General features: G+C 39.7%; 2 protein-coding genes across 2 annotated transcripts in view; one reads left to right on the forward strand and one right to left on the reverse strand.

Annotated features, from left to right (window-relative positions):
• LOC137265312 (FHF complex subunit HOOK interacting protein 2A-like) overlaps positions 1–7,794 on the reverse strand; it is a 112,832-nt gene extending 105,038 nt beyond the window's left edge. Inside the window, exon 1 of the mRNA XM_067800680.1 lies at positions 7,711–7,794. The gene's annotated coding sequence lies outside the window, so the exon portion shown is untranslated. The remainder of the gene's footprint in view (positions 1–7,710) is intronic.
• LOC137265319 (b(0,+)-type amino acid transporter 1-like) lies at positions 7,754–24,801 on the forward strand. Its single transcript, XM_067800688.1, has 13 exons — positions 7,754–7,875; positions 12,753–12,926; positions 13,568–13,669; positions 14,029–14,268; positions 15,066–15,191; positions 15,721–15,820; positions 17,116–17,160; positions 17,848–17,971; positions 18,518–18,621; positions 19,512–19,608; positions 20,924–21,073; positions 22,264–22,432; positions 23,662–24,801. The coding sequence occupies exons 1-13, from the start codon at positions 7,860–7,862 to the stop codon at positions 23,727–23,729; spliced, it is 1,515 nt and encodes a 504-aa protein (XP_067656789.1). The 5' UTR covers positions 7,754–7,859; the 3' UTR covers positions 23,730–24,801.
• The last annotated feature ends 1,559 nt before the right edge of the window (positions 24,802–26,360 follow it).

Below are 26,360 nucleotides of genomic sequence, written 5' to 3' on the forward strand. Positions count from 1 at the left end.
GCTGTCTGGAATCTTCGCAGGGCTAACTCAGCGTGACTGAACCTCAAACTTTAAATGTTATTCCAAAGTTAAGTTCTTAGGATTTTCCAAAACTGTCGACGTGACATAATCAACAGACAACATCAACCACGGATGAGAGTTTTGATATCATAGAGTGGTTCAGCGACGTGTCGTTGTCAATGTGTCCCTGTGTATGCATAAACAGGCAATGTTTACCCCTGTACACAGGTGGCTATGTCGATGTTTGTGAAAGGGCTTATTAGTTGATATTTCAATACGTCCACCAGCACGTACAATGGGATGAGTTCACAAAAAGTTTGTCATGCCCAATAACCAGACCATCTATATGTTATCCTGCTGTCCTTCCCATAACGCGACATTGTAGGTTTCAATTTCGTTTTGAATTTAAAAGTGAAAGCAAAAACATGCCATTATATTAGGGCTCTGAAAATATCTTTAACAAAACAGGGAAGCTGTAAATATTATTGATCAAACGGATTCATATCTTAATAACACGCCTGATTCAAGCAAGCTTGAACCTATTCTATTTTTGACGAAACTACTTCATGAAGCTCAGATCTCAGCTGTTAAGTTTCGTTGTTGGACTTCAAAGCATCCACTTTATCATGGGAAGTCCTACAAATGACCATTCACTGCCGTAAAGGAATACATTTTTAATGAACATTTAATTCTCAGATTTTAATGTGGTTAGACCATAGACCAATGCAAACACCTTTCTTGAGAAGACAGAACAGTTGATTGCAAACAGAGCAATCAAATACAGGCCACCCTAAGTAATTGAAGGAATTACAGCAAATTTGAAGGAATTGCATCTCAAATGTAAACAAACGCAGCCCACTCGCGAAACAATTGCAGCGATATCGGTAATTTAGCGGTAATAACAGAAACACATCGGCCCTATCGGAAGCAATGTCGGTAATACTGGAAACACGCTCGGCCATCTTCGGAGATTTTTCGGTCGCGAGCGGAAACTCACGCAGCAAAACATGGCGTCGTTGGAAGAAGCACCCGTCTCGGTGAGTTTTGTTTTTAGTTCCTACTATTACATTTTTATACTTATCCATCTTTGACCACCCGTGTTGAATGCGTTTAGGTATGAGGTTTTGTCGGGGCAATAGCTTAATGTTTTTAGGAAAAGATGGTCACTGCAGAAGAGTGTCACAAGTCATGCCCCTGGAGATTATTCACATCTGAACATCGAAGTCGTGCCGATGATTACGAACATCATGAACGTGCGCCATGAAGACGTTTATGAGCCATACTTTGTCTTGCTATGAAGTGCAATTGACAAATTTAAACACATTTTGCAAACAAATGATGTTATATCTAGCGCACGTTCGTAATCATCGGCACGACTTCGATGTTCAGATGTAAACAATCTCCAGGGGCATGACTTGTGACACTCTTCTGCAGTGACCATCTTTTCCTAAAAACATAAGCTATTGCCCCGACAAAACCTCATACCTAAACGCATGCAACACGGGTGGTCAAAGATGGATAAGTATAAAAATGTAATGGTAGGAACTAAAAACAAAACTCACCGAGACGGGTGCTTGTTCCAACGACGCCATGTTTTGCTGCGTGAGTTTCCGCTCGCGACCGAAAAATCTCCGAAGATGGCCGAGCGTGTTTCCAGTATTACCGATATTGCTTCCGATAGGGCCGATGTGTTTCTGTTATTACCGCTAAATTACCGATATCGCTGCAACTGTTTCGCGAGTGGGCTGCGTTTGTTTACATTTGAGATGCAATTCCCTCAAATTTGCTGTAATTCCTTCAATTACTTAGGGGGGCCTGAAATACTGCCATAGGTATAGCGTTCCTCAACTGTTCCTGAGTATCTGCGATGAAAATGGGTATTGCAGACTGAGATGTACAGAGATTAAGGGGATTAAGTGTTGTGTTTTGATATACAGAATTTAATAAGATTAAGTGGTGTGTTTATGCAACGGATGCACAGAGTACAAACAGAAGGGCTGGCGACACATGATAGGATTGATTGGAAACCACAGGAAGTTTTGACCGGTCCCATATGCATCTTTTAATGAATACACACTGACGTTAAATATGTTCCGAGGGTATAAGAAAGATATCAATAAGAAATAACAGATGAGCACTTACTACTTCTAAAAGCAATTGTTTTTTTTCGTAAATAAATATTTATCCCTACCGCATGATACCTAGATACGTTAAAATGTTGTACTTGTTAAGCTCGGCACGGCATACATGACTGAGTTCGTTTTTTACGCCGCCGTTTACAACATTCCAGCAACATCACGGCGGGGGACACCAGAAATGGGCTTCACTTATTGTGCCCATGTGGGTAATCGAACACGGGTCTTTGCCGAGACGAGCGAAAGCTTTAACCACAAGACTACAAGGCCGGGCGGGACAACTTAGGAATGGCCAGCGAGTCCTAATTTGACACATAGGAGGGAGCAAGCTACAAAGACATATTTTATGTCATTGGAAAGATCTCGAGGAGATGAACACGAAAAGTTCATGTGCCCGTGTGTTCACGTGTTAATAAACTCACAAATCGGCTCTGAAAATGCATTTCTGCAGAAATATCTGGTAGAAAGTTTTTTTCCTGCAGTAAAATTCCTGGCAGAATTTTTTATTTCACTACCAGAATTATCTTACATGACAATTTCATGGATAGCAACTTCTTGGGTTTATTTTCACGACGTTTCGGGGCTTATCATAGCCCCCTCATCAGGTTGAGCTGAACTGAACTGAACAGAATTATCTTAAATAAATAAAATTACAGACTGTCTTTGGATACCTTATTATGGACTTTCTTTAGATGATGTCTTCGTGATAGTACAATCATAGTCACAAAACTATCTAGACAAATACCATTCTGTGTAAATACATTTAAAAGGCTAAATATTTGGAAGAGTGTGTATTAGACCGTCCTTTCACTTGTATCAGATAAATTATGACACATGAATTTATAATCTGAATTGTCGGGCTTGGGGTATTTTTGCATCAGAATTCGAATATCTGATTCATCAGCAGGAAACTGAAAACAGACAGTGTGTACACTTCTGTGGGTACAAAGTATCCTCATGATATTTTGCATGTATTTGTAAACTTCAGGTAATAAAAAGGATGATGATGATGATGTTAATACCTCCAGGACAGGTATGAGGAATTTGAACAATTCATATCATTTTGCCATTAGATATTTTGGTTCAGTTCTGTGTTAGACTTATTCCATACACTATGTTTCAGGCGTACCTTTTGGCAAAGAGGTCAGGTGAGGCAGACATTATCAATCAGCACCCGTTCGTTTACTACTGTTTTTAGTACTTAATGCCTCTTGATTATTTGCTTCATGGCTGCGCTGTTTGTTTTGTTTGATTGGCATTACTAGAAGCTGGTAAGTGATAAGAGGGTAAGATTCTTTATGAATAACAACTTCTTTATTGCATATGATGCGACGTTTCGGTATGGATCCTTATACTGTTATCTTGCGGTATAAGGTATAAGAATCTTACTCTCTTATCTGCGCTGTTTGTTGTTTTTAGTTCCCACCTGACCTGATCCGATTATCTACTCCTTGTTATTCAAGTACATGATGTTTGTCACAGCATTCAATAATTCTAGTAATCACTTGGTTGTTGTCACTGTTAGCTTGAACATGCGGTAAGAACCTACACACAAACGTTGCTATTTGCAGGTAACACGAAGTTATTATTAATATCACCCGATACCGTATGCGCGTCTTACGTTCTTAACGTAAGTTGAAAAAAAAACTAATGAAAGTCTTGGGGGACAAAATCCCATAGGAAAATAAACCTTTGGACAAAATCCCATTCAAGAATGACAAACGTGGTACATTATCCCGTTTATATTTGTGATTGCTACCCTTTTTCACCAAGACCCGGTGACTTATGTATCGTCTCATCATGACAGAAGCTAGTGAGCTCGAGATAAGTTGATTTGCGTGTTTTCGTAACAAAGGTCAGTGGTTGAAATGTTAATTATTATAAATGTGTCTGTGATGATGACAATTTATATCAGTGTTTTAGTGTACCGTCGTCATATTATCAGTTACATGTTTTTCTGTTTTTCAAACAGGAATAGAAAGACTTATGTTAGTCACTCGTGGATTCGTACAAAATACAGTGTTAAACTGTTTGAAAATATTCCAATCATTATGACTCACCCATCCACATCTAAGCATATACAATACAAGAAGTTGTTATCCATAAGTATTATGTATTGAGATGTTGGGTTTTTTACATACAGAACTTGAAACTGACAATCTGGGTTTGAACCCAGTTCCGTCCGACCCAGTCACCTGGGAAAATGGAGGTAGTTTGTTTGCAACCCACAGACGTAATAACATGTCATGTGTACAGGAATCGCACCTGCCTGTCTGTGTAATTACATGATGTGACAGAGACAGACCACAGGTGCAAGAGCCATTAATCAATGTAGTTTGTTTATGGTGTATAGCCTGACATGTGTTAAGTTGGTCAATGATTGAAGTTGAGTATTGCATATTGTCATTAGCAGACAAGCAGAGTGACAGGTGACAATAAAAAGACATTGCCTTTTGTCTGTGACACAGACTGCTTGTCATAATCAATATATTTTTCTATGTTTCCATACACATGATTTAAAACATTTCAGTTTTCAGGCTGAACAATGAACTTAGCATTTCTAATACTACACATTTTTTAAGAACATGGGTTGCAAATATGCAGGTATTGTACCAGTGTATTGTTATTACTGCCGAACCAGGATGCTTGTAACCACAAGAAACATCTCTTGTTCTCTCACTTCTACCTCAACGATAATCTTGCACACATCACTTGTGTTCATACGAGTTGACTTCCCGGTTCAAGCTAATCACTGCACGGGTGGTGAAACCACTTCTTTCCCCAACGCTGGAGAAGCGTTAGAACTCCGATTACGTGGTTTTCTTTAATCGCGTTATTTCTCAACTTTATAACTTTAATTTGCATTTTTGACGTACCGGATATACTCTATAGAACGTCTATTGTCCATGCAGCACCAACTGGCATTGTTTCGGTGTATTCCGAGTGGTCGCTCTCTGGATTGCGCAATTATTAACTGTTGTGTCCACTCAATGACAACCGAACTGGAACGATGACCGCTTATAGAGACAACCTGATCAACCACCAATTAACAGATGTGAAAACTCGGTGGCCACTTCGGCATAAATCATTGTTTCAACGCGGCAATTACATTTTCGCGGGTATTGTCACTTTGAACACTGATGGATTGTCGCATAGGTATTGTTTATCATCTCATCTGGTAAGCTGGTCTTTTCAGGCATGTTGATGAATTCAAATTCACATGTCTTACATTGTTATTATTGTATGTATATAGTATATGTCCGGTTTCGTCTGTATTCGACTTCAACCCATATCGCATACAAAAACAATGTAGGCTCATTGGGATTGGAAAATGCACCCCAAATACTGGGGTAAACGACATCATTTAAAGAAAGTCTGTATTAAATTATATAACGATGGTGTTTAATCTTATTCAGCTAAGATAATTCTGGTAGCGAAACAAAAATATCAGATCAGTTGATCACTCTAAGTGCTTATTACTTGGAATAAACATGAAACTACCACTCACGCAGGAGTATCATTAATTATAGTCTCTAATTTTGTTAAATTAAGATAATTCTGGTAGTAAAACAAAACAATTCTGCCAGAAATTTCTGCAGGAAAAAGATTCTGCCAGAAATTTCTGCAGAAAAAAATTCTGCCAGATATTTCTGGAGAAATGCATTTTCAGAGCCAATTTGTGAGCTTATTAACAAGTGAACACACTGGCACATGAACTTTTCGTGTTCATCTCCTCGTGATCTTTCCAATGATATAAAATATGTCTTTATAGCTTGGTCCCTTCTGTGTGTCAAGTTAGGACTCACTGGCCATTCCTAAGTTGTCCCACCCGGCCTTCTACCCAACCGGCCCTCGGCATACATGGGATATGAGAAAGTTATGTCATGCTAGCGTTAAAACCTGACATTAGTCCAGACTTGAGCAAAGCAGCTGACACACAACCACATACCCATGCACGCACGCACGCACACACACACGCACGCACACACGCAACACGCACGCACGACGTGCTTGGACACAGCATTGCATGAAACACATCATGCATAGGTGTTTGACTTAAGCATAGAATGATCTCTTCATGGTGGAGCTTTTCAATTAAAGCACTGCTGTAAACCATGCCGTGACTTATCCACCACCACGAAGAAGAAGTCAGAAGAAAAATATTTTATAACTGTGTCACATTCTAATACACGATATATAATGACACGATTACAATAATCACATGGCATCAGACCATTTGGTCAATGTGACACCTATAACACAGTAAAACATATTTAAGATAAATAAAAAATGTATAGTAAGCATACAACAAGCATGCAGCATCGTATCAATCCTTGCAAGTAGTGCTTCACCTTGGTGAGCTTGTGAAAACAGGTTTCATAAAGATATGTATAAAGCTACCACAAGCTTGCAAAAACTGCGTCATCGTCTAAAGGGTGAAAATTTACGACTTGCATCAGAAATTGAGGCTTTTCCCTCTTGTGTACGTGGGTGTATGCTGAATACCCAGACACAGCGTGTCTCACCCTCTGTAGTGCACCAAAGCGTCACTTGATTCAAATTTCTGAATCATTAGATGCAGAAGCAAAATCATTGACCTCACACCTGAAGTATGCACTTTCCTCTGAGCCTGTGTGTAGAAACCTTTGACATGACATCTGAAATTTCCTCTTACATAAAGATCGTAAATCCACCGCACATAAAAAATCATCGGCACGACCCTCCACCACCCTAAGTTATAAATTATGAACAGTCACATATGTTCTTGAAATACTGTCTAATGACAAATTTCTCGCGTTCAACACAACAGTGCTTTGCTGTTTTGACATAACCAGCCTTGTTATTTGATATTTAGAAACATGTCCTTCTTTAAACCACAAACCAACACCACGACATACATCCGTCAGGTTTAACCCCAAACATCTGGTGGATTCACTTTGCATGGCATCATTTACTCTATTGATATCACTCGGGTAACTGAATCAAGGGAATGTTGCAATGTTTTTGTTCATAATGAGTAATACAACAAGCAGTTGGTGATATATTGTTCCTGAAATCCGCGCAGGGTCTGCCTTTAACGTTACAGGGAATGCACATGTGACATATCAGATCATTCAACTCTAGACGTACTCCGATTACAACTGTGCACTTTTCAGTTAAAATGGGACCCGGATGTAGTGCTATTGTATGGCTTCTTTCTTGAAATCTGCATGTCATAGAGCAGAGAAGAATATTTCCTAATCTCTGACAACCCCTTCACTCCTGCTCCCACCATATTAGGATATTCCCTTCGGTAACATACAGGCCGATATCCTTAATATCATTGTTAAGATTTGCAGCTGACGAATATCCGATATTTAACCGAAAAAAGGAAAGGTAAAACGAACTGCAAGAATGGCGTCTCTCATAATGCCCAATCGATCGGTCCTGGAGATCTTAAACATGATAGCCAAACGTAAATATCGATATGATTTATGTTATATATACCACTAGACTGCACTTAAGGTCTCAACCGTAGATCAGCTATGTACTTCATCAACTGGGTACTTCATCTGTTTGACATATGAATACCTACCTTTTAAAAAATGGTTTGGCCTAAATTTAGACATGAGCTTAGAGGGGCTGCTTACAAGCGTCCCAGTCTCCAACAAAAGCGCTGGTCACCATCAAGCAAGGCCACACATGGGAGTACAGACGTTTGTGTAGCTGTTCCATGCGGTCACTATGGATACGGACAACGGTAAGTAAGTGTTAAATGGCTATAGTCATGCCTATGATCCACGCTAACATTTTCAAATGTTAATGCAGTTGCATGTGGTGCGTTTTACATCGCTCTGACGTTTGTGCACGTTTGTGTATCAGCCTGTAGAATGGTGTAAAAATGTTGACAGTTGCCGAAGGGCAGTCTCGCTGTTTTAGACATGACGTTGAAGGCAGAATCGGTTTAATGGTGGCAGATTTATTCGGCGTCAACGAGGCCTTTTAATACAGTGACTTGACATTTGCGACACACATATATACTCACCATGCAAAAGTAACGCAAGTAGCATGTAAAAATTATATGTATGTAATTTTCAATATTAAATACAAGATGTACAAACATGGTCAGATAGACGAAAAAAACCAACAAAAACAGAACAAAACAGTGAAGACATTTCATTGGCTTCAAGAGTCCAAGAGTGATGACGTTATTAAGTTTTCGAAGGGTAAGGGGTTGACAGGGACGTATCTGGTGTTGACCACAGATGTGCCCATCTTGTCGTGGGGTGGTGAAACTTGTACGCCCGTTCCCTCTAAGGCCATCTATGGTCTGTGCATCGATATAGGAGACTATATAATATGGTTATATTTACGTCGATTTGACGGGCCACATGTTTTACTGACACCCCCCAAACGTCCCTTTCAAGCTGAGCTAAACGTGCCATTGTTGAACAAGGAGTGATAGACCCAACTTTTTGGGATCTTATACCCACCAATGGTAGTGACAATTCGTGCATGCTCGATTTCACGACAAGTGTGTGCATGCTACCCGCATGGTCACTGATATGGTGCGTTTTGGTGATTCCTTCTGCTGATGTGTATGTTTTTTCTTTACTTTGAACATTATCTACAGTGTTGTAGGTTACCGACAGCACGCGCAGGCACACAGACACACACACACACACACACACACACACAGATACACACGTGCACAAACACACGCACGCACGTACACACACACGTTCATACGCACACGCACACGCACACGCACACGCACACATGCAAGGACGTTCCACTGTTTACGTTGATCTGAATGGGCAATAGAATACCTCTTGTAATAGCGACTAGTGAAAAGATATACTCCAGGATATAAAAAGATGCGCGCATTGCCGAGAAACTTAAGAAAGGTAAAAAGATCTCATGCTTACTATTTGACAGTATGTGCCTGCATGACTGAACAAGAAACCACAAACCATCATCATTGTGTAGTGAGTGAGTTAAACCTTAAAGTCACATCGGCAATACAGCAGCCTTATCTTGACGAGAACAGTATATATCAATATTCAAAGCAATAAATGTATAAAGTATAAACCTGTCATCAAAGAAAGTAAAACTATTAGAATATCTCAGCTCCTGAAGCAGGTAAGTTACAGGGTCAAGGCAAAGCAAATACTGTTTAATTGGTATTTTACTGAAATGATGACTGTCGAAACACGCAGTTGCTTCGGAATACATGTTCCCTGTTTAATGTATGACACGAATGGTTATGAGATTCCGAAATCTACGGTTTGCCTTTGCGTACGAGGAGAAAAGGTAGATTTCACCTCAAACAAATATGTTTTCAAAATTAATAACGCATGATGAAACTTCAAAGTGTATGTATGTGTAATGTGATGTCAAACAAATTTCGTCAGCAACTGACATCATAACTGAATTTTATTCGTTTCATTCTCATAATTTTCACTACTATAATGCAACCTTTTGGAAAAATTGAAATGGATATTCTCTAGTGTGATTTACGATGGTTGGGTTGCTTAAATCACAACCCTTTTAAACCATGCTGGTATTACATTTCATAACGGTAAATTCAGCATGTCTCAAATAAATAAATTAATATTTATAAGTAGTTTAATCAAGAGAACGTATATTGCATAATAGATATTTATACCACCGTCGAGTAGTATGTCTTCTTTATGCTTGCTTGTAGGCAGTTCACTGATTTCCCATCTCCTTCGTGTTCGTCTTGACCTGGTCACCTCCACATGCACGGGTCAACAACCGGCCGTCTAACATTAACATTACAACTATGAAAACTCCATCACATTGTTTCCGTCACGTTTCCAGGAAAACCCACCTAAGTTACACTACACAAGCTATAGCTCCTAATCCCTTTCAAATACACAAAAGAGTTCAGTTTCAAAGGTACATTTCCGCGTTCAAATGGTATGTTTTATAGTTGGAAACAGTTTTCCAAGGTAACAATTTATGCTTCGTAACGATGTTATCGTATACACCTAAACGCCATATAGATTGTAGTTAAGAAGTTGTATGCCAATAGAACTATTCCCTTAGTGCAACATTCGTGAGCAAAATTCAGGTGTTTCTTCCATATGCAGTAATAGGTTTAGTATAAAACATGCGTTCCATGTACGAAATTGTGTTAATTGTATAGTTACCAACGCTTTTCTTACCTGGAATGACGCCGAGGACACTATTACAAAAGTACCAGAATATATGTGGAATAAATGTGGGTTTTCTGTTTTGTGCGGCTTTTTTCTTGTACAAATAATATTGATATGTGACGTATTGCAGCTGATCGGCTTTGGCCCAAGTTGGATTTTATGATTTGTTTATTTCCCTGAATATATCATTTCTGGGGAATTCTTTCTTATGAATGTTAAACCAGACCACATGCATTTGTACACCCAAAGGTCGCCTTTTACTGGAGGTGTCGTTGGCTGGTTATATTGTTAGCCACCACCCCAAGCAGGGTCGTATATCTTCCAGTATAACCAGTTGGCTTGTTGGGACAGTTCTTAACGTTGATGTTGACACAGTCTCTGTTGACAGTGTGTTGCCTTGATCTTGACGTGAGTGATATGAGGTGATGCCTTCTCCCCTGTAGGGCCATATATCTTCAGCAAGACCAACCGGCATGACAAGACGGTTTTAACGTTAGTGGTCACAAGAGTTTCTGTTTACAAACTGTAGCGTTTGTCCCGATATGCGTGATGTGCAGTGATATTGAAGGGATTCCAGACTAGGACACATCACAGTTGCAATAGAGTTTATCAATCAACACAATACCCAGTGGAAGAATAATCCCAATGATCACATCCTTCTTATATCACTATATGAATAACTGGTCGCTTGTGACTGTGACTCTTATCACATGGGATACAAAATGCAAGCTCAATACCTTTTCAAAACAACCGTGTAGGAAGACAGTTCTTTCGTGTAAGTTGCAAAGCTTACATTTATATAGTATTGCTTGCCCAAACTTTTTTTGAGACTTGAAGTGTTATCGTTTGACGTTTTATCATTTCAATACGTTCAAAATGTTGCTGTCTTAATATTTTGAAATCATACGGAGAACTTAGAGTAGTGTACCATTAATTCAGAGAGAATAATCATTTGATTGAATATCGTCGCTCATTGTTTCTAGCACAGGTTTGTGTGGCTGTGGAAATATATGCGTGAGTCACGTGGCCAGTATTTCAGACACTAACCTGACTTTATTATGATAATATGATACACTTAACGACATATTTAAGCCTACAATACAAAACAAAAAATAGATTGCCAACAACTGCAGGTAGATCGCCAAGCATACTGTATGTCCATGTTGGAAGCCCGGACCTTGGCTGGATTTACACCATCAGTACAGCTGAAGATGACTGTATTCATAATTGCAATCACACACCCTGAACCACGTTATATTCTAACCCACCCGGCATTTCTACAATACAGAAGCACTAGTTCAGAACTTAAGTTTCGAGCCTTGCCCAGTGAAATATTTGATACCGTGAAGGATTAACATTAAAATTAAAATACTTATCTTATTAGGTGAGATTTTATGTTATGTATCAATTATCTGTACCAAAATTAGTAAGTGAAATGTGCACTGCTGCAGAGCCAACAGTTTATAATGGGCCCCCTTTTTATCAAATGTTCGATAACACCATTTACGCTACAGCACAGGTCTTTCAATTATATATTGCTTTTGTGTCGTCACTAACACGCGAGCGTTGTACGAATGTTTACTTAAGCAAATATGTATGGATGTATCATATGATTGCCGTTTTTGTTTGACAAGGACTTCTATAATGCAAACCCTTTTCTTGATCATGGTTAAACAAGTACAATAAAAGTACACATATAATGTCAAAATTAGAAAATAGCCAGACGGATTTATCTTTTCCAAACAGAATCATATGAGCGAAGAAGGTAACGTAGCCCAGGAAAGTACATGAATGGATCATTGAAAGTAAGGATACTCATGGCGTGTAGTACCTATAACACCAGTACTCACACAATTCATGAGAGAGTAAATATTTGCTTCTCCGGTGCAGAGCAGTGCTCCAATCATTTCAGAATCAGATTTACGTCTGCCAACTTGTGTACTTGCGTGTGTGGTCTGTAATACAATGCAGTCTTCGCAGATCTTACATAGGGCAAATTTAGTTCTAACTGTTTTGAAAACTATGCTTCTTCAACAATGAGCGTGCGAACATGCGTGCGTGAGTAATGTAAGAATAATGAGGTATGAACAACACATGAGAATATATTCTTAAAACATGATCCATAGTTATAAAAAAGAATGAAATCCCAAGGAAGCGGGATAAGTCTATCTCTCTATCTCATTCATTGTGAAAATGGCTACGAAAAACAGTTTTGTTCCAAAATAGCGATAACATCGTCATTAAAGACCCATTTTAAAAGCTGTTGGCCAAGCAGTGTAATGACTAACCAGGTTTTCTTGCACGCGACGACCGGTCATCTCAAACAGTGGGTTAAGATCGGGGCTCATTCAGTCGTGACGTATGTCCGGGGTGCTTAACTAAGCTTTTTAAATGTATGAATCCACAGTTATACCAAAGTAGAACCTGATACAGAAGTGTAAAGCACTACTTACAGATTCAACGACCCCAGACAAGGTGTCTCCATCAAACATGGAACTCCGACAAAGGACACCTGAGGACGGTCCAGAGACGGCTAACCCTCATGTTCAAATGGACACATCGAAGATCGCCTTGAAGAAGGAGATTGGTCTGTTTAGTGGGACAGCATTTGTGGTTGGAACCATCATAGGTAAGCTGGATGGAGCATGTATCATTAGTTGAAATGTCACCACTGACTTCAAGTAAAGAATTATTACTACTAGATTGTCATTTGAAGGGAATGCGTAATCATTCTCAAGGTTTGGGAGCTTTGATATCGGAATGATTATCAAGGGATGAACAGGAATAAGAAGTGATTATCATCGCTGTTCGCAAATGGGAACCGATGACGTGGCAACAATGTCAGCAAGCCTGACCACCTGATAGTTGCCTCTTATGACAAGCACAGTTGCCTTTTGTGGCAAGCATGGGTTGCTGAAGACCTATTCTACCCCGGATCTTCACGGGTCTGCTAGTGAAAGTAATCGGATGGGATGCGATATTAATTCGATGTAATGGTATGGTTTGAAAAATAGGTGATGGGAAACAGGATGCGATACATAACGGAAAAGATTGAGATTGGAAAATAGAACGTGATGGTTTGAGTAACAATATGGGAGGTAGGTAAACAGAAGGGGAGAAAATAAAAGAAAAGTTGTGGATTGGAAGAGATTGTGAATGATCAGTATTCGAAGCTAGGTGAGAGTCTGTGTGTGATTGTGATTATGTATTAGGTTACTGTGAATGTATTAAGGTAAAATTGTGAAAGTATGAAGCTTAACCATTTCGTAGGTTCTGGTATCTTCATCACTCCCCAAGGGGTCTTGAGAAACACCGGTTCTGTGGGTCTGTGCATGGTGGTGTGGTCTACCGGAGCCCTTCTCTCTCTCCTTGGTAAGTTCTGTGCGCTAATTAATTCCACCGTATGTTGTACACAGGGGCGTAGAGCACAAATGCGGCCATTTTGTACGCGAGTGTCTTACTGCTTGTTTGCTCTGGACGCATGCTGAATTTAAAGCCCTTGATGACGATGCAGCTAGCTGTAAGTTTCTACTGACAACGAAGAATTCAGTGTTTTATCCCTTCAATTATGAATGTCATGCAGGGTCACAATGTATATCATGTTTTGGTCTGACGCGACTAAGAATCGAACCCCGAACCTCCCTGTCTCCATGAAGACGTGGGATCCGCTAGATGGCACATGCAGCCCGTTAAGCATTTCCGCTGTTTCATCTCGTCTTGCGACCTTTCAGGTTCACTTACCTTCACGGAGTTAACATCCATCACAAGGACATCGGGAGGGGAGTACGCAGTGTTGATGAAAACATTCGGCCCAATTCCCGCCTTTATGTATGTTTGGTCCACCGAGATCGCCAGGAACCCAGCGTCCAGAGCTGTTCAAACTTTAACATTCGCAGAGTATCTCTCCTCGTTCTTGGAGCTGTGTGGATCCCCTGAAGTACCAAAGAAACTCATAGCGATTTGTGTCATTGGTAGGTGCTCCTCGATTTTGTTTGGCAATTCCCAGAATCACAGTATTTTCCACAGCAAATTCCAGTCAGTTTCTTCATGTTCCCGGTTTCTTCATTCAACACTAGCATGGTTTCATGAAAAATGCGCTGACAAACACGTCAGAGACATACCCTCACAATCACAAACACGACACAGCGCGACCATATCTGTTCTACTTTTACAGACAATTCAGTATGTCAACATGTAAGTGTCTGGATAGAAGCAAAATATCCTTTCCACATTTACAAGAAATCGCTGCTTAAAGCAGAGTTGACTGTAGAATTATGACTATATCATGTACATATCTTTCTTTCAGTAGTATTACAGCTGCATGATGTTGTTTGTCAAAAAATCGTGTCTGAACTGGACAATGTGATCGTCACCACGTGATACGGTGATAGAGCATGTGTTTATGAATCACCATCATATAGTCTTGATACAAGGTGTTCGCCGTGTTTTACAATATTCCTGCAGTATCACTGCACAAGAAATGGGTTTCACATAATGTATCCATGTGTTCAATCGATCCGAAATTTCAGCGTGACAAGCGAAAGCCTTAACCACAAGCAGCACCTGTGGTAGAGATTACACATGCAAATATAGTCAATCAGGTGAGATGGACCAACCAATATGATTGTTCCAGTCCATTCTTAGCTATTTGATGCTTTGTAAGAGGAGACCATTCCAAAAGTTGTTTCAATCAACCCTTGCAAAGTACCTCCAAAGAGGCAGTTCCCCGTGTGTTTCTGACTTCATAACTTCACGTCCTGTTGTCCAGTCGTGCTGGCGTTCACCACGTCCTACAGCGTGAAGTTGTCAGCACGGATCCAGGTCTTCTTCACTGCAGCCAAACTGATAGCTCTAATTGTGATCATCATCGGAGGACTGGTCAAAATTGGACAAGGTGAGAAAAACGGCTGATATTGCCAGTGGATTCAGCCACAGAAGCAGGGTGGGCGCGTATTCTAGATATATGTCAGGGCGTCTATTGTAGGAAGAAGGCTCGATCTCATGCAGGTCTCATAAACTACACGGGGGAGAGCGTCGATCACGGACTGGTGCTGACAAACCCGGGCATATCAGCAAACCGGGATTCAAACCCACAGTAATAGACTTCTGACGGTTAATTAACTAAGCCTTCTTATAGACATTTGCTTTTCGTACGGTGAAATGATGTCAGTGAAAATTGTCACAGCTTGATGTTTGATGACCTGTTTGCTGTACAGACATCTTAGGGCTCCTCAATGATAATAAACGACTTGTTGTAGGTGTTTTTGTGTACAATATATAGTTGACTAAACTAGAAATAATAGATGTAGTGATAACAAATCTCAAATAGTAACATCGACAGAATGTGTGAAACATCGCAAAACATTCGAAAAAGAGCGAGGTGTAAAATCATACCTTTATCACATGTCCTTCTTCTCTGTCAGGCACCTTATCCGAGCTACCAACTGGGTTTGATGGTTCTGTGACCGTGATTTCAAATGTCGCTCTATCATACTACTCCATCATGTTTGCATACGGAGGTTGGTAAGTGATATTTGGCTATTTCAGATTCAGGTGTGGTATGTGTGGGGTGTTGGTCGATCATTTAACTTGGACTGGAATTGGGCGTTGGTCAGTTATTTGAGCTATATGGTAACTAAAACACGTGACACATTTAACTTGTTTTAAGACTAAAGTCTGCCCATGAAGGACAGTAAAAGAATAAAAAATGTATGTAGGAATAGTAATGGCACGATCTAACGATTGGTGTATTGATCTCCAAGCAGCAAATGAGACTAACAGTACTACCTACCCATCTGTAACTACTCCTGTGGCTCATGACGAATGTCAGAGAGTTAAACCAAACAAAGAAAACAACAATTTCTTTATTTTCGATAAAAGTTGCAATTTTGAAAATTTAAATCCATTTCCCCAAAACACCATTTATGAGTTATATTTAAACTTGATTTTAGTTGCCTTTCCACAGTATAATTTTTTTTATTTCAATATTCACGATTCAAGATTTTTATTCAGTATATCCAAGGCCTCCGTCCCAGAGTACATGTGTACATCAAGTCAAGTATAACAAATGTATTAATATACATATATCATCAACATTTCTGTGGATTTTCAATTTTCCATCACCAAAATTGAATAGAAACGTAAATATAATAAATTTGTCGTCTCCCGCGAGCTCGGCTTCTAGCATACAACTGTTTGCATTGTGTACAGGTAGAAAATATACATTGCTAGTGATTCTGAGATGTAACTTTTATGGAATTGTTTACACTACATATACTGCTTGTACAGAATCTGTTTCTCAACTCAGTTGTACGCACAACATGAATTAGTAAGTCCACTTTGTCCATCATGTTCATGTCAATGATTATTTCCACAACAAATAATGTCAAAGTCACCCAGGAAATTGAATAATTTAAAATTATTAACTGTATTAATGTGTCTTCCAGAGCAACTTGATTATAAATTGAGGGAGTCTAATCCTCTCGAAATTGAAACTCCGGTTAAAACACACATAAGATTGAGTCAAACTTTATTTCATTTCTATATGGATAAAGATAGTTACTGTATGCTGCTGGTTTTAAATTGCACCTGTAATAAATGACCCAGTTTATACTGAGCGATCTGAGATACAGCGTTTTTTAATAAATGAAAACAACAGTGAACGTTTTTTTATTTCAATTTGCTAAAGGTTAATCCATTGTTGACTGTGCGTGACATGGTTCAGCAAACACTGACTCGGCAATGCATATATCACCATGACTTTTAGTCAGCGAATGAACAAAATTTTGAGAAATCATATGCAATTTTTATCTTTCAAGGAACAATGTGAACTTCTTAATAGAGGAAGTGAAGAACCCACAAAGGTACTGACTGCGTCACACGTTATTATACTGAAGAGTGTGTTATTGTTAATCCCTTTTTCAGAATGTGATAAATATGCAAACGAGGACAGCAAACAGTAAGTTAAACTCATTTGATGAAGTCCAGGACGGATGCCTGTTACCCAACAGCCTCCTAACATATTGATATCGATACTGCCATTGCGAAAGTGCTTATACAAGACAAAAATTAATTTGTAATTCTAAGCTATTTAGAATGTTGATTTGTAATACCAAAATGTGCATTAGACTTGTGACATTATGTGATAAAGATCTTCTAACAAGAGTGTCGTAAAGTTATTTCATTGATTGAAAACATTTTTATGCAGTCCAAAAAATTACAGTCAACGTTTATGTCCAAAATATTACATTTTACACTTAAACCCATACATGGCTTGTGCTTTTCGATTTGACCTAGGCCCCAGTATGAACGTTTATGGTTCAAACAGCTTACTATTAACGAGCAGACCGATTGTCTGTACATGTCTGTATCTAAATACACCACACATCATGTTCATTGGTCAAAATAATAGTGTTCTTTAACACATTCTTCTCAAACGATAAACAATATTGCTAAAGAAACTATTTTTCATTACAAACTTTGTTCAACATCTCGAGTAACAGTAAACAGGATATAACGTTCCACGACTGATCATTTTTCTCAACTGCCAGAAATGGACCCCTGTCGAGTATCATTGGTGTGCTGATAGTCGGTGTTGTCTACATCCTCACCAACATCTCCTACCTTGCTGTCATGACCCGTGACGAGATGTATCAATCGACGGCCGTCGCTCAGGTACATATGTTGAAAACCGGGGTGCATCATTAGTGTCTATTGTCGTTTCACGAAGGACGTCCACTCTCAGTGTTACAGTATACGAGGTACTAATGCTACGAGGAAACTTGTGAGATCACGGGCTTGCGAGCACTTTGTGAAACGGACGCTGGTTAACATGTTTGCTAATGACTGAACGTAGTCAATGTCTCTGTGTTTTGTTTGTTACGATGGGCAGTAGCCTTCTGCGTTCCTTACCTGCATCAGGAACAAGTGGTTTTGGATTGAATCTCTGTTTCATCACGTCAACAGATTTGTGGTAGTTGGTCTATCTGACATGCGTGACTGTGGGCTATCTCCATAACTTAATATGCCCTCCTGTGACATAAACAGAACCCTGCATAAACCGGAGTGGGACATGGCGTACTCACTTCTGCTTAGCCAACACCATATACACGAAAGTGAAGTGAAACTTCGGGCTTTCCTCACACACCAAGCTGACAGTACCATGACATAAGTTAACGCTATTCCAAGGAACGTTAAACCCGACTCACTGTTTCCATCCAGACCTGGGGAGACAGGGTCCTCGGTCCAGCCTCCTGGATTATCCCGATCTGTGTCATGATGTCTGTGTACGGCAGTGCTAACGGTGGAATGGGAACAGCTTCTAGGTGAGTAGTACATATAAGGAGTGGATATCTCGGAAGGGTCGTGTAAAGCTAGTATTTGTCAACAAAATATCAACGCACGGCAAAAGGATTTGTAGAGATACCAATAGCCTTTCAAGAGATCACATAAATCTGTGCACACTAATGTAATAGATCAAGCAAACTATGGACAGGACAAAAATGGTTTGCTGCATGTAAAAGCGCTAAATCTTTGGCAATCGTTATCCAAACAGAAACTCGCATAGCAGAGAGACCCATTTTGGATTATCTATCGAAACTTCGGGCATATAAAGAAAAATAGTGGTCAAAGATCAATGCAGACACGACGGGTTCGAAACTGGTTAGCTATCACTAACAGTTATCAGATTTTGATGATTATCTTTTCCCCAAGCGTTTTTATTGATCATGAAAATTGAGGAACACAACTTGGGTGATATGGTCCTTATTAAGAGAAACCCTTATTAAGAGTGACTTTAGTTTTACGCCGCCTTTCGCAATATTCCAGCAATATGGGGGACACATTGTACCTATGTGAGGAGTCGAACCGGGACTTCAGCGTGACGACCGAACGCGTTAACTATTCGGCTACTCCACCGCGTTCTTTTTAAGGGGTTATGCCCTGTATCTACAAAGAGCACAACTGGGCACCAATACCAGCTGGGGTACACCATGCATTGAATTACTCGGCTGCAGTCACTTTTAAAACACGGCATGGTAGAAAAGATCATAACATAAAATTTGTTGCGAAAATAACATTGGTACTAGAGTGATTTTGCTGATATACGTCATGAAGATGTGGTAAGACTGCATGTTGGTCACTTTGTGCAGCTGTCAGTTGACGGGGTAACTGTAAAGTCACATGTTTGTCTGTCTTTACTCTTCTTGCCTCGCAGAATACAGTTTGCTGCAGCTCGTGATGGTAATTGGTGGGAATTTCTGTCATTTGTCAGCGTGAAGAGGTACACACCCATGCCAACAATTATTTGTCACGTAAGTGGGAATAAATGCTGTTTAGTGTCACCATTCACCTAGCTATGCAACATCTGCAACAGGCAGTCCACAGAGGCTTCAACCTGCATAGTTTAGTACAAGAACAGGGAACACAATAGCAAATAGCACGAACACATGTTAGAGACACTGTTATGCCTACTTGACTGGGATGTTATTCAATACAATGATGGTGGTACCTACCACGATGTTGTACACGAAGATCTGTGAGCCCATGGCGTATAATAAAGCCCCACCACCAATGCAATCTCCTTCAAAAACAGTGGCCCAAAGTAACGTTAACCTGTGGCCATCAGTTCGATGAAGTGACCGGACTGATGCCGCAGACGCGAAGATGTTCTCGAACTGTCCCGCAGATAGCCCTCTGTTTCCAGGAATTGCACAAGCTGTAACGATGGCCTGCTGGAACCTGTGTCGGAAATGCGTTGGACGATTCCATTGCTCCTGGCGTGGGGTCGTTGGGTAACTTTATTGTTTTGCTGAAAATGTCGCCGTAAATGCCTGATGGTGTTTTACAGGTGTTGTATTGACGAGTAAGGCACCAGGATGAAGCATATCGAGAACTATCCGTATGTCATTTCCTGAAGCATGTATATCGAACTGGTCTTTTTTCTGTGGTGTGAGAATTGTTGCCCATGTATCTGGAATGTGTCATACCTCCTGCAAATTTCATGCAATACATACATTCCAAACATACATTCACAAGATTACCAATGAAAACATTGCATGTCACAGAAACTTTTTTCTGGGTATGAAATGTATACAACATATACATCTCTGTTCTGGAAAATATGCTTTTCTGTGAACGACTACCAAGAATTATAACTTGCAATGGCTTAAACATGACTATCTATATGCAGGACAATCAAATACTGAACCATACTCCAGTTCAGTAGGTTTTACCTAAGGTTCACTTTCCAAAATGGTTAACTGTTCAGTTTCCAATCGTCTGTCCTCCATATGGATAGACGTGCTTACGTCATTACAAATTATAAAGTGAACTGCAGCTAAACCCTATTGAAATGGAGTATGGTTAAGTATTGGAAAACGTTCGTGACCAGTGTCAACTAATATTTATATGACATTGTTTATAGTTGTCTTCAGATGTTCGACTTTTAACGGTATTGTTTGTTTTTATTTTATCTATGCTCGTCATACTAGTGTATAAATGTTTATATATTACTAGTTTCTATAATTTGCTTTTGTGGCTATCTGATTTATATATTGCATCTGCGATGAAGTTCATCTCATTCAAAGTAATCTCAGGCTAATGTAATGCGTTGATGCTTGGCTGCAGGTGCTGATCGCTATCTTCATGGTACTACAGGGAACCATCACCAGCCTCATCAACTTCCTCAGCTTCACCAGCTGGGTCTTCTACTGTGCCTGTGCTCTGTGCTGTATTGTACTCAGGTTTAGAATAAAAGACGACCCAAAACGAATAAAGGTGATCCTCTACATACTTCTGAAGTTGAAGCCTTATATGTGTTCATGTAAAAACTGTTTGAGTGAGTGAATGTGTGAGTTAAGATTTAAAATCACAGTAGCAATATTTCAGTCATATTGTCCCAACACTTTGGGTGTTGAGTGTCATGTTCCTGTAGTGTCCTTCACATCAACCTCGAGTTGTCTGACTGGGATGGGAACTGTTCTTGTAATGAGTGTTCAGGTCAATGTTATTGAATATCCTTCTGATCAACCTCGAGGTGTCTGGCTGGGATGGGAGCTGTTCGTGTAATGAGTGTTCAGGTCAGTGTTATTGAATATCCTTCTCATCAACCTCGAGATGTCTGACTGGGATGGGAGATGTTCTTGTAATGAGTGTTCAGGTCAATGTTATTGAATAGGACAATGTTATCGAATGTCCCTCACATTAGTAACAAGGTGTCTCACTAGGATGAGAGCTGTTATTCTCTTGAGTGTTCAGGTTTATGATATTTTCGTGCCTCCTATATATAAGAGGATTTCCAGCTTTCATGGAAGTTGATGATACGTTTAAGTGTCTGACACGCGTGTGCAGTGCTCATACAAGTCAGGGTGTTTGGGTAGCGTCACCAGCACCAAACACCACATCTGCATACACCCCTTATAAATTAGTTGAACGAATAAAATAACATTTTGACCAAAATATTGAGTTTTGTTTTACGCCGCACTCAGCAATATTCCAGCTCTATAGCGGCTGACTGTAAATAATCGAGACTGCACCAGACAGTGAGTGGTGCAACAGCACGACCATCGATCTGAGCAGTTTGGAACCGATGGCATGTGTCAACGACGTCAGAGAACCTGACCACCCGATCCCGTTAGTCGCCCCTTAGGACAAAAGTGGGTGTCTGAAGGTCAATGTTTTAACCCGGATCTTCACGGGTGACGAAAAATATCTGAACACCTGTAAAGACGGATGAAGGTCCCTGAGACAAGAGATGTTACCTGGATTTGTTTGTATGTTTGTCAACACCATTGTCCTGGGATAAACATCTTAATAATCATTAATCTCAGATGCTCGTTAACATGTCGTCACATAATATAAATATGCATCCAACTCACTCGCTTCTTCTTTCATCAATCTCAGATGCACGTTAACATGTCATATGATATAAATATGCGCGTTGCATCCAACTCACTCACTTCTTGCAGGTTCCAATCCTCATCCCCGTCTTCTTCATGCTGTGGTGTCTGTTCCTTGTTGTGGCACCCATTGTAGATAATCCCCGGGTTGAGCTGCTGTATGCTGCAGCTTTCGTTGTCGGTGGCCTCGTCGTCTATTTCCCACTCATCCACTTCAACTTAAAACCAAAATGGTTTGGTAGGTATAGAACCTATCCACTCATCCACTTCAACTTAAAACCAAAATGGTTTGGTAGGTATAGAACCTATCCACTCATCCACTTCAACTTAAAACCAAAATGGTTTGGTAGGTATAGAACCTATCCACTCATCCACTTCAACTTAAAACCAAAATGGTTTGGTAGGTATAGAACCTATCCACTCATCCACTTCAACTTAAAACCAAAATGGTTTGGTGGGCATAGAACCTATCCACTCATCCACTTCAACTTAAAACCAAAATGGTTTGGTAGGTATAGAACCATTTATTCATTTATTAACCTCGTCACAATAGTCTCTTCAACGTTGCGAATTTCTTTTACAATACATCAGTTCATAATCCCAGTATCTTTAAACAGTATGGAATATTTTGCAAAATTTCAATTGCCTGAACTGTGGCTATATTTACGCTAGTGAGTCTAAAGTTTTGATGGGAAGTATAAAACGTACACCGGGGAATATATTCATTTTAATTCAATTTGAAAACAAATCATGACTAGTGCGAATGACACTTCAAATAACAAACGACAAAAACGTTCTCATAGTCATTAGAGATGCAGTCGAAACACGTGTGGTTATGAAGTAAGGAATAGTGATCATAGCAGGAGTTGGGGAAGAGTGAGCGCCCCATTGCCCAATGAATGGGACCCTTTCCAAACACTGGCAAAGGCAAGGCAATTGCTATAACCCGAACAAACTGACAGAAAATATGTAGATGTCATCCGCGTCTTCGCACAACTTCTAAAAACGTTCTGAAAAAGGGACAGAAAAATTGTTTGATTGTATTTCGAATCAAATGCAGAAACTTCAGCAATACTGCTCCACAAAAATAGGCAAAACAGTAGTTGTTCCTCTTGTCATTATACAGTCTTGTGGAGAGTTTTGTCAGTGTACCTCACTATGCAAGCATTTAAATATGACACAATAAAAAGACGTTCCTTTTTTATCTAGCTGATGTGGGTAAATCGGCAGACGACTAGTGGCTGTTTGTCAGTAATTAAACGATATTAGATCTTTAAGTGAAACATCTTGACCAAATTATTTGGTATTTTACTAATCCGGTTTAAATGCATAAAGAAACTGATAAACCAAGAAGGGAACAATATTGGTGGCCATTCCGATGCCTGTTTTTAAAACGTTATACATACAGCTCATGATGAGACTCATTTTGTACTGGTCATATACAAATTATCTTAATTCTGTTTACAGAGAAGATTGAGATGTATCTTCAGCTGCTGATGGAGGTGGCGCCAAGTACATACGTGGACTCATACTGAAACAAAGATCTTCACACCTTCATATAACCAGAGTACGGAGACAGTTTCGGCATAAGAAAAATACTCAAGCGGAGGGTTAACGCTCTTCGTAGCGTCGCTACCTGAACATTACGTATTACAATGAAAATGGGGAAGATCTGTGAGGGATGTCTTGATGATTCAGGAAGGTGTATGTACAGTTTATGGTACACGAGTGTCAGATACCATTATTGCAACACGCATTTAAAGCACCCCAACATCGTATAGTGTCACGTATTTACAAATTCATGTGTTACCCAGTTTTCATTTAATAGGTACATGTTTACACACTTGGGAAAGAGCGAGTAATGACAAAATAAGCAAAAGAAATTATATAATAGTTTCTATACTTAAGTACACACAAAACAAACTTTCTGAACAAACTCACCACATCAAGGAGGACATTTTGGACACAGGAAACTTAGTCATGCAATGTGCACGTTGCTTATACCTGAAATTTAAGCATATCACAGAAGCGGAGATGATCTGTGAGGAGGTGTCTTCATGCTTCTCCAAGGTGTGTTTACATACAGTTTATGGTACACAAGTGTCAGAATCTACGGACCTGCACAAAGAATGTAGTAATATATTATTTCTAACGAATCATAACTCTCATCGTGGCATCGTATTTAATGAATCAAAGAACCGATATCTCTTTACATAAAATGTCTCACATTTTCCAAAATGTGAAAAGAACACATAAATATGTAATTTTCCTGAGAGTATTCAGTTTGTTTCCGTTGCAATGCCTTTGAATCACGGTATAAAAAACAGTTTGACACCAGTATTATAATAGCAGACAGTTTTGCAGGTTTTACAGGTTCAAGCATGCCCTTTCCATTTGTTACACTTATATCTTGCCCCCATCTTCGTTCGCCATTTGTGTTAAGATCGTTTAGTGGAGGGTCAAAATCGGCTTTCAGTCCACTTGTGGAAATAACAATAAGGAACTGGTATGTGTTATGAGTGGTGATCGATAGGCTAGTCACCCATGATATGTTTAGATGAAGTTTTAATCGATTGCATGCGAAGGTAACGTAGTGATCGGCAAAGCAGGCGGGTGGGTACACCGAAGTGTCAGGCCTTGTCTAGATATATTGTACTGTGAAGCCTTTCAAATCGGGAGTCATCCCAAAAGTTGTATATTTTGTTTTAAAAAAATCTTTAATCCTTGCAATGACGCGAGGGCCTGTGCTTTCATGGTGCGAGTGTTCAGGATTGGTGATTGATTACAAGTAGTGCAATCAGCGACGTTATTTCAAAAGTGATCATTCGCAAGGTGCATCAGGAAAGATCGAACCTCTTCAGGGTTGCGATACAGTAACGTTTGATAGACAGAACTGAGTCATGTAATGGCGAATCAATGACGTTTCCATCGCCCTCGTTGACAACAGATAAGTTAGCCATAAAATGTTTTTGCGCTATTCCATCAGTATCACTACGGGGGATCACCAGAAATGGGCTCTTGGTGCGATCTTTGCTCGCCCGATAAAGAATTCAGTAATACACGTGAATTTTCATTCAGCTCTGTCTGTGTGTTCGAATGTTTGAACTCTCTAGGTTTATCTGGTATACATGTAACCATGCTTCTCCACGTGTGACTTCGAAAGTTTGAGACAGAGACGGTCAAGCAATCGATCGGTTTTCTCATACCACAAACAATTCTGGAACATTTCTGTGCATTTGTTATGGGTAATGAAACATATTTTGCCAACACAATGTACAGTTTAGACTGTGATGAGTATATCTCGTGTAATTAGTTTTAGCTTGAGGTGAGGGTCTTCACTTATGTAAGGTACAGCTTGGGTGTGATGAAGTAAGCTTTCGTCAGTTAATAGAATGCGGTCAGCCAGTTAATAGGGAGAAGTTCAGTCTTGCGCTAATAGTAGCAAGAGCTAAGGGCCCAACCAACGCCTTAGTTAGTAAATAAGGCGTTGTAGAGACTTTTTTTGAAAGTGGTCCAGAACCCCCATTACCTATACTACTGATGAAGTAAGCTTTCGTCAGTTAATTGAATGCGGCCAGCCAGTTAATTGGGAGAAGTTCAATCACTGGGAAGTTGTTTGAGGACTGGACATTATTGCCTGTTGATTTTTATACCCATGATGTGAATGTTCAGCTTTGATTTATGAACATGTACCCACGTCTGGATAATGACAAATAGGGACAATGTGAAACTGGGAAGTCATGATGTACACGGTTTGGGAAGGATTTATTAATGAGGTGACTATGTTGCATTGCTTCGCTTGCAATATGATCGCTAAGAGTATGCCGTTTGCACCTTTAGACTTGTAAAGCAGAATCAGCCTCCCTTCTGTGTTAGGATGGTATTAATAAATCGTCTCCTAAATTAGTCAGATGGTTGTGTGATCCACTTCCGTGTGCGAGTGAATTTGTTATATACCCCTTTATCACACCTTCACTCATAACACATTAACATATTTTTCACAATGTGAGTTTTGTCAGCTACAGTTTATAAGCACTGCAAGCAAGTTCTAACTCATGGTTGAATTTATCTCAAAGACTCCAAGAAATTTGTGTTCCAAACATAAAAGTAATCCTTTAAAGACGTGACATTTGTGTAACACATAAAACCGACCGAACTACATGTGT

This window comes from Haliotis asinina, chromosome 15 (genome assembly GCF_037392515.1).
Source record: "Haliotis asinina isolate JCU_RB_2024 chromosome 15, JCU_Hal_asi_v2, whole genome shotgun sequence".
NCBI lineage: Eukaryota > Metazoa > Mollusca > Gastropoda > Lepetellida > Haliotidae > Haliotis > Haliotis asinina.